The 9,617-nt window shown below is 37.1% G+C and overlaps 1 protein-coding gene across 2 annotated transcripts; it reads right to left on the reverse strand.

The window, feature by feature from the left end:
- Positions 1–3,476: 3,476 nt before the first annotated feature.
- Positions 3,477–8,585, reverse strand: LOC145612013 (uncharacterized). 2 transcript variants are annotated; one of them, XM_081667391.1, is made up of 14 exons: positions 8,469–8,585; positions 8,047–8,223; positions 7,326–7,505; positions 7,073–7,159; positions 6,868–6,969; positions 6,751–6,786; positions 6,508–6,534; positions 6,354–6,416; positions 4,809–5,045; positions 4,529–4,715; positions 4,309–4,416; positions 4,056–4,135; positions 3,862–3,901; positions 3,477–3,743 (listed from the first exon to the last, which is right to left on the reverse strand). In XM_081667391.1, the coding sequence occupies exons 2-14, from the start codon at positions 8,218–8,220 to the stop codon at positions 3,586–3,588; spliced, it is 1,479 nt and encodes a 492-aa protein (XP_081523517.1). In that variant the 5' UTR covers positions 8,221–8,223; positions 8,469–8,585; the 3' UTR covers positions 3,477–3,585. The 2 variants fall into 2 exon arrangements, with proteins under 2 accessions (XP_081523517.1, XP_081523518.1); XM_081667392.1 differs by having other exon boundaries at positions 8,047–8,198; positions 8,469–8,577.
- Between the last annotated feature and the right edge of the window lie 1,032 nt (positions 8,586–9,617).

Here is a 9,617-nt window from a genome sequence, read left to right on the forward strand (position 1 = left end):
GGCTTCCTGGGATACCAAAAAAACTAAGTTCAGTGTCAAATCACATGTAAGTGAGCATACTTGTGGAAGATCATGTAAGGTTAGGAAAATGACACCAACTTGGATTGCATATCATTACCACAATCAATTTAAAGTCAACCCATACATGAGGCTACATGACCTGATGGAGACAGTGTGGTTAGAGTGGGGAATCAGGATCAGCAAGTACTTGGCTTATAAGGCAAGGAGAAGAGGGCAGGCTCTTATTGTTGGGGAGTACAAGGAGCAATATACATTGCTCCCTAGGTATGCAGCTGAGATATTAAGAAGCAACAAGGGCAACACAGTGAAACTCAAGCTGAATGGGAATGTATTTGATAAGATATACATCTGTTTTGAGGCTTTGAGAAAAGGTATTTTAGAGGGTTGCAAACCTTTCATCTCTTTGGATGGTTGTTTCCTCAAGGGTCCTTTTGGGGGGGCAGTTATTGGTAGCTGTTGGTAGGGATGGGAACAACCAGATGTTCCCATTAGCTTGGGCTGTTGTTGGTGTTGAGAGCACTGACACCTGGAGCTGGTTCTTGCACCTACTAGGCTCTGACTTAGGAACAAGTGAAGGGGCAGGCTACACTTTCATGTCAGATCAGCAGAAGGGTTAATTGCAGCAATCCAAGAGGTTTTTCCTCAAGCTGAGAGCAGGGTATGTGCTAGACATGTTTACAGCAATTTCAGGGGGGTTTTTGGAGGCAGCCTAGAATTAAAAAAGCAATTTTGGATTATTGCCAAATCCACCACTGAGAATGCATTTCTTGAGAAGTTACAAGTGATGAGAGAGCTGTCACATGATGCTGCAGAAAATTTGTTGAACAGAAATTACAAAAAATGGTGTAGGGCTTTCTACACTCCAATGGCTTCATGTGACAGTGTAGACAACATGTCTGAAGTTTTCAATGCATACATACTTAAATGGAGGCACAAGCCTATCATCAGTATTCTAGAGGACATTAGAGAGAGCCTAATGGAAAGATTACACAAAAAGAGGGGCCTGATCAAAGCAAGGGATATGAGTTTATGCCCTAGGATTCAACAGCAGCTTGAGAAACACAAGGTCTGGGCTAGGGGCTGGAATGCATTTTGGGATGGTGGTTTCTGCTATGAGTTAGGGATGGGGCTACCCAAACCAAGTATGTTGTGAACTTGGTGGACAGAACATGCTCATGTAATGCATGGCAGGTGAGTGGCATTCCCTGCAAACATGGGGTGGTTGCCATTTGGAATAAAGTGGAGCAACCAGAGCAGTATGTCAATGACTACTTCAAGACACACTACCATGCAAAAGCCTATGACCACCAACTTGAGCCATTAAATGGTCCACAAGAATGGCCTGTTGGTACCTGTACTGTCACCCCTCCTGAGCTGAAAAAGGTGCACAACAGGCCAAAAACCAAGAGAAGGCCTTCTGCTGGTGAGGTGATTACACAAGGGAAGGTTAGGAAGACTGGGGCTAGGATCACTTGCAGCTTGTGTGGGTTGCAGGGGCACAACAAGGTCACATGCAGAAATGCACCAAGGGAAAGGCACACAGCTCCAAACACATCTACTCAAGCCCAAACTGACCCTGCCCCTTCAATTCCTATGCACAACAGAGGGGTTGGTGTGTACACCTACCCAAATGGCTTCTAAAGACAAGCAATTGTAAGTTTTCCATCTATTATCAAATTTACTTGTTATTTTATAACTCTCAGTGGGGTACTCTTTTTACTCTTTCAATGGTTGCAGCCAATTACTACACAAATGCCTAGACAATCCAGAGGTGCTGCATTTTACTCTGATAATGAAGGACAGCAGACTGTATATTCATTCTCTCAGGAGTATACCTTCCCCCAATCACAACCAGAGGCAGCATCACAAACTATATCATCACAAGCACTGCAAGATTTGGCAAAGGGAAAGCAAAAGCAAATTAGAGAGCAAAACAAATGAGGTACTACATTCTTTCACTTTATTCATAACATCAGTGCATACTCTTACGTTCCACCATTACTGAGTCAAATACATTTAGTTTGCCATGTTCCTAAGAACAAACCAGGCAATTACACAAGTTGCAAATGCAAAAAAAAACCCACACTTCACACTTAACACATACAGACAGCCTAGGTTTTTTCATTTTTAGCATTACAATCTCTGATGTCACCTTCCTCACATATGAGTTTGCCTCATTCAAACTCTTCTTCAGCTCTTTCACTTCATTAGACAGAACTTTCATTTCATCAAGCAGGCCTAAGATAACTTCCCTCTGCCACTCAGTCTAAGCTTCTTCATCAGTCCACTTGAAATACTTGCAGCCCCTTCTGTTGGTATCAGCATCATAGTCTGGGCATGCTAAAAATCTCCTCCCTGGGTTATCTCTTGTCCATGACCTTGTTCTGGACACTGGTAATCCACAGTGACACCTACCCCCACTGCCACTAGACCCCCTCCTGTAGGATGACATCTTGCAAAAAAAAACATAATTAACAGATTGTTAGTTTCTCGTAAATTCTACACATTGTACAAAAATTACAAACATTTACAATTCATGTTCACAAGTACCTGGGACTGAGATTTTGATGCAGTGCAAGCTTCTTCGTGGTCAATATTTTTTTTGGATGTTCAAGAGTTGTTTGTTCGTGGAACTCGAATATTTATAGTCTTCATTTCTGATGACGGCTAGTTTATTAATTCAAAAAAAAAAATTCGATATTAGCTTTTTATTTTTTTATTTTTTTTGAAAGAACAATATTAGCTTTTTATTGATTGAAATTTTAATAGGGTTGAAGTCCCTCAACTTTTTGCCATGTCAAAGTCCCTAAACTTTTTGGTGACTCAACATCCCTCAACTTTTTTGATGAGTCAAGGTCCCTCAACTTTTGCTTAGTCAGCAAAGTCCCTCAACTTTTGGCTGAAAAACACTAAAGTAGGTGGTTGAGGGACTAAATTGGTGAAAAAAGTTAAAGAGAGACTAAAACAACTTTTATACGAAACTTCAGGGACTGTATTTATGCTTCACTCTAAAGTTATTATAGGTATTGTATGTTTTCACTTTATACGTGTATTCTCTTTTTTTTTCCTTGTATTTCAGACCATGTGTTACTTTTACCGTGCAGTGGGCCCATTCCGTTTGGTTTTTCCCTCCAAACTGGCCCCATTATGTTGTTATGTATTTTCACATACTATAACGAAACTTCATTACTATTTCCTCTCAAATCACAAAACCCCATACATAATCTTCCTTTTGGGGTATATAGATTCTCCCACTTTTGCCAATGAAACTTTGTGGTTTCAACGGTTGAACCCTAAAGCAACATAAGGAATGTGTCTCAACAACTATACTTTCCAAAATTTGAAAATACTCCTATAGGTACACTAATATACCTTTAAGGTATTTTCCCTTTTAATACTCCATAGCTCTCGGCTTTATAGTTTATTTTTATACGAATAATAATATTTCAACAATATAAATAACAGTATAACACTTTATAAATCACAAATTAAAATTTATAACATTTTTAGATTAGTTGAAAACTTGAAATACATTAGTCCATCACAATCTCATTATGTATGAGCTTAAAAGGCTAACTTGTCAAACAAGCCTTCCTCAAGTCTACGTTTGAACCACCTAGTTGTTTTTTCCTCCTGATCATCCGCATCCATTTTCAAAAAATAAGACTTGGTTTCGAACGCAGACCGATCCTTAGGGACGCTCACACCATGGTTACTTCGAGCTGAAAAGAATAGCATAAGATGATGACAATCTTTATCTTCTACAATTTGATATTCGTATATATTTACAAGGAGAAAAATTGAGATACAGGAGGGCACATAATCAGTTCACAATCATACCAGTCTTGAAAGCTTGGAATTCGACTTTCATTTTTTCCACCTTAAATACCAATGAAAATATTAGAAACTGACATGTAACAAGAGCTGCAAAAATAACACTGGAAATTCCCTTCAAAATAAAAAAGCACACGCACAAATATATGAAAACTTCAGAAGCAGATTACCAGGTCATAGCGACCAATTAAGAGATTTACCTCCTCCTCATTAGAAAAGCCAAAAGAATTGCTGAAAACCACCGCAAAGGCAAGATGTTCAAATTGAAGGGACTCTTGAACTGCAGCCCAAGAAAGGGAAAGCTATGTTACAACAGGATTAGTGCTTTTTGCCGTTTACAGCCAACAATATAGACAACCCGAGATTAGATACATGATTGCCCACTTCAAAACAGAAAAATGTCTACAAGGCCACACCATAACAGCTCAAAATTACAAGGCATAGGAAACATACCAGTCTTTGACAACGCAATTGCAGTCTCATATATGTGATAAGGAGGTTGATCAGCTTTATCATCAGCATTTCTAGAGGCTGCAATATCCATAAACATACTAGGGAGCTCTGTGGCAAAATGAACCCAAGAGAATTTGTGTTAATTAACCACTAGTAACAAAATAGACCTTGCAGAAAATAATAAAAAGCATTTGAGTAAGGCCAATTTCAGAAAAAGTACCATATCCTCTCTCGCGAAAAGCCCACATGAAATGATCCCTGTTGATAAAACGAGCCCCTTCAGCCTTACGACGAAGTTCAGCAACTTCCAAAAAGGGATTTAAACCTTCGGCTATAGGCAACATGTTGTTCTCTTTCAACAGTAAAACACCATAAGGAAATAGCACTCTCCCCACATTATTTTTGACCTGGATAAACAAGATGATAATGGTTGGGAATATTTCACGCTTAAAAAAAGCAAATATTTTATTGTGTAAAAACAGCCCACCCAGCAAACACACCATCGTTTTTCTCCATAGAATAATTTTGAATAAGTGATGATTAAGAAGGCGGTCAAACTCTTCATGGGGAGTGCTCTCCGTGTCTAGCCACTCAATAATAAAACACAGTGAATGAGCATCTAAGTTGTACAAGGCTTCAATATCAATTATCTTTACAGCTTTGGCGATCAAAAACTCTTGACATTTCAATTCACGATCCGTAAACATCTCTATCAGTAAATCTGTATATTGATCAACCTGCTCCAGGAAAGAAGACCACGTCATCAACACATATCATTTCTTTTGATGGCATTTCAATTTAAGCTGTAAGGTACATTCAAGTTCAACAACTAGTGATGAGTTGACTGAAGCAACCTGTGGATGCTCTTAATGATGCAGATAAGAAGGAAAAGATGCACAAAATACATTATCGTATGTACTAATTGAGGAAAACTATAAGACATTTAAAAGTTAGGATTATTTTGTAATTTCAATCAAACTATCAAAAACATTTTATTAGGATTTAGAATATTATTATATTTACAACTAAGAAACGACTCCCTCAGTCCCTATTTTTTTGCTCCTTGTGGGCTATGCACACAAACGAATATGGAGAAAAAGAAGAGAGAAAAGTGTAAGGGGGTTGGTATGGCCCCACCGTGTGTAAAGAAGTAGGGAGAAATTTTTTTTGTATAAAGAGATGGAGCAAAGAATTTAGGACAGCCTTTAAAGGGAAATAGGATAAAGAATTAGGGACGGAGGGAATAGCATTTGACTTGAAATAGATCATTAGATATATTCTTTTTCTTCAAGCAAGTTTCAGGCTATGATATCCACATATATTATGGTATTATATGGAGTGAATTTAATAGTGTAAGATAATAAAGTATTGGTTGGAGAAGTTGTCCTTCCAATTTACAATCATTCTCCCATCCCACTGTAGCTAAGCTAGAATCCCACCAAAGTCTGCCTATAATGGAGAAGATATCTGATTAAATAAATATATACTTTAGCCCTGTTCTCTACCAACAATCCGCCTTTGAAGTGTTTGAACACACTCTCAAAAGAAACAAAGGATGTTGACTTCACATAACCAATCTTCCATTAGCCGCCACCGCTGTCACCACCATAGCTCAACCATCAGCTTGCTAACATCAAATAAATAGTGAAAACAGATGAACAAAGGCAATTTAGTTTGGATGTGATCTAGAGGTGTTACATCAACTGTACAGATGAGTATTCTTAATCCAAATAAATCTAAAATTAATGTAACAAAACAAAAAAAAAAAAAAGGTATTAAAAATTTAACATATAGGTTCACTTTAATAATTTAAACATAGTAATATGAATAAAAACAACTAATACTTAGCCAGATAAATGTTTTTTTAGACTTTAACAGCCTCCAGAAATCCAGGATAATATAAGGCAATATTTTCAAATCAATCAAAAGTGTTCATACATCTTTGTAAATTATGAACAGGCAATATTTTCAAATCAATCAAAAGTGTTCAATACAAAAAATGATCATCAATAAGCAAACACACTTATTAGTATTTAGAATTTTACCGATAATCTTGGACAAAGCTTTACTTTTCTGATTGCTTTCAGAATGTCATCATGAATAGTACTCTGTCATCACAAACAAGCTCAGCAAATTATGAACATAACAAAAAAGCCTGGTAGTCCGTAGTCAGCAGAAAAGCAAGAAAATCCATGCTACCTTCATACTTCTCTCAACACGGTAATACTGGGGCAACAACAAAAAACAAAGTCAATATACAGTCATACACAGGCTAAGGTTCCTATGGAAAATAGGTACACTAAAAACTTCTCAAATTCAAAGAAAGCATTCAGCTTATTGTCTAGCATCAAGTCATATCTTACTAAAGCAATTAATCAAATCATTCATACAATCATCTTATGCACCAAGATGCGCAAAATCTTAACTGGTATATGCACATACCGTATAAGGCTTCTGATATGACAAACTGCTATAATGCTGCACATTGAAAGCAAACATCAAAAGGGATGGAATAATCACATAGAAATGGTAAACGACATCAATAATTCAAAGCTTTACCAAAACCATTCTGCTAAGATCACATTCGGTCAACAAAGAGTATCTTTCCCGGTCAACCTTTTTATAGAAAATCCACTTGCAAAACTCTAAAACTGATTCATTCTGCAAAAAATACATAATCTTGTGGAATAAACTTGCTAATACCAGTTTTTGACCAAAAGGGAAAAAGACAAAATGCACGGTACATTACACAATACACACACACCTTCTCTCCTACAGGTGCAAGTTCTTCCCAAAACTTGTTTTGTTGATCAAAAACCATGCGAGAACAACCCATCCGATATAAATCCTCCTGTCAAGTATAGATGTATAAACAATATAATAAGTATACAGTAGAAAGGAACAATGATCAGACGCATGTCATCATTCTGGTTTGAAACATCCCAACTTTTAAAGAATATAAAGCAGAGAGAGGAAAGGAGAAAATCATAGGAACTTTTAAGGAATATAATAAGTACCTTGTCATGCAACAGGTAAACAAGAGTGGCAAGTCCTTCAATCAGACTATCATAAAGTAGACCAGGTAATTGCTTGCAATCAACCAGAAAATTTCCGCAACTATCTAAGATTAACTCTTTTAATGCAGCTTCCTCAATTGCTTCCAAATGCTCATCAATAGTGACTTCATTAAGGTCGCTCTGGTTATTTTGCAATCCAATAGGATTGAGTTAGTTCATAAATAGATTTACATAAAAGGTTTTCTTCAGGACAAAATCTTACTAACCAGAGTATATAATCTTATTTATTTAGGAAGCACACAATCTTATTCATTTAGGAAGCCCAACAGGAAGCTTAGTTGTGTCGCACACCTGGCTTATGGTGAGGCTCGAGACCTCCCTTAAGGGGCATCAAGTTGCTTACCATAACCCTTGTTGGTACGCAATCATTTATTTACTAGTGTAAAAACTCTCTAAATATTGATTATTTAGACAGCATCAAAAATATTGGGAAAAAAAAAAAAAAAAAATTCTTAATTTTACATAGTTACCATAACCCTTATGTTGCTTACCATAACCCTTATGTTGGTATACAAGCTTTTCCCTTTAATAGTGTATGATTCTGTGATTGAACCATTTTTATCCAATTTGCTATTTCCAACTATCTTACTAACCAAAAGTATGTAATCATAACAACAGAAATGGAGAATAATTGAAGAATAAGTAGATAGAAAAAGATTACAGCAAGTTTTGGCTTCTTCGCCAAAGGTTCATCGCCTGGACTTCCGTTGTCCGACAACGTCTTCCCAGCTTCATCATCTGAACTTTCGTTTTCCCACATGCTGTCCCATTTTTCATCGTATGAACTTTCGCTGTCCGACATCCTCATCCCAGCTTCATCTCCTCCGTCCGACATCGCCTGAATCAAGTTGGATGAATAAATTTACCAAATTTAGGCGTTTTTCGAAATTTGGAACAAATCACTCAATAATTTTGGATTGAAAATTGAAATATTAAAAGCTAAAGCAGAACAATTCAGAAAAAAAAAAAAAAAAAAAAAAAAAAAAAAAAAAAAAAAAAAGTTTGGATAATAATCATAAAAATGGAATTTGGAAAGAAATTCAACAACAATAGGTATAATTATTAGCAAAATTAGAAACATACCGACGAGAATTTGATAAGCCAAGAGGAAGAAGGTCAAGAGAATGAAAAAGTTAGGTTTTTTAGGGTTATGGAAATCGAGAAAGAGGGGTGTAGAACTTTAGATGCAGTGAAATAGGGGAGACCTAAAAAAAGAATTATCAAAAGAATAAGCTTTGACTTTTACGCTATTCACCACTCATTTTTTGACCGTTGTTTGTGAATAATACATAAGGAAAAACATATTCATGTGAGATCTTTTTGAATTCGTTTCAATAAGTACTATCATAATATGTAACTTTTGTAATTTTTACTTATGGAAAATTAAAGTTATTAATCGTTAAAATTTTGCATTGACAAACGTGATAAAAGAAACAGGTCAAGTAAAAAAGAACAGAGGAAGTACTTCGTACCGAGTACTTATTCCCAAAAAAAAAATTAACACAAAAAAAGGACGGAGTACTACTTTAACTCGTGGGATAAACATAGGGATGGTTTTAGATCTGCACCCGACCCGAGGGTGGTGGGTATCCGAGGGAGAGGGAGATCATTTCTAGAGTTTTACGGGGCTAGGGGAGGTTTTTTCGGGGGAGGGAGATCGGGGCGTGGCGGCGAGGGGCGGGGGAGGTGCGGCGAAGGGCGGCGAGTAGTGGAGGGGGTGCGGCGAGTGGTGGAGTGGTTGGGTGGTGGTTGGAAATGGTGGGAAGTGAAGCAATGTGGTGGTGGTGTGGAGGTTGGATTGGTAGCAATGTTTCCCTTTCTTATTCAAAACAAACAACACAGCAAAAGTGGAGGATTTTCATTCCATTCCTTGCCTTTCCCTTTGTTCATTTCATTCTGATTACCCCCGTGCGAACCAAACGACCCTTAAAACAAAAAAAAGGACGGAGCACTATTTTCCTCGTGCGATACACATAGGGATGGTAGTTAATCTGGACCCGACCCGAATCTTTGGATCTAGATACGTTTCTCACGTATCTGGGTCTTCAAATTTTGGACCCGTCGGATCCGGGTCCTGCTGTAAAAAAACAGATTTGGATCCAGGTCAGGCCCCTAGACCCAGACCAGATCCGTTTACCCGTTTTTTAATTTTCTAAAAAAAATAAAATAAATAAAATAAAATAAAATAAATAAAATAAAATAAAATAAAATTATTTGTTTATTTTTATCAAA

This window comes from Chenopodium album, chromosome 24, assembly GCF_948465745.1.
Source record: "Chenopodium album chromosome 24, dcCheAlbu1.1, whole genome shotgun sequence".
Lineage (NCBI taxonomy): Eukaryota > Viridiplantae > Streptophyta > Magnoliopsida > Caryophyllales > Amaranthaceae > Chenopodium > Chenopodium album.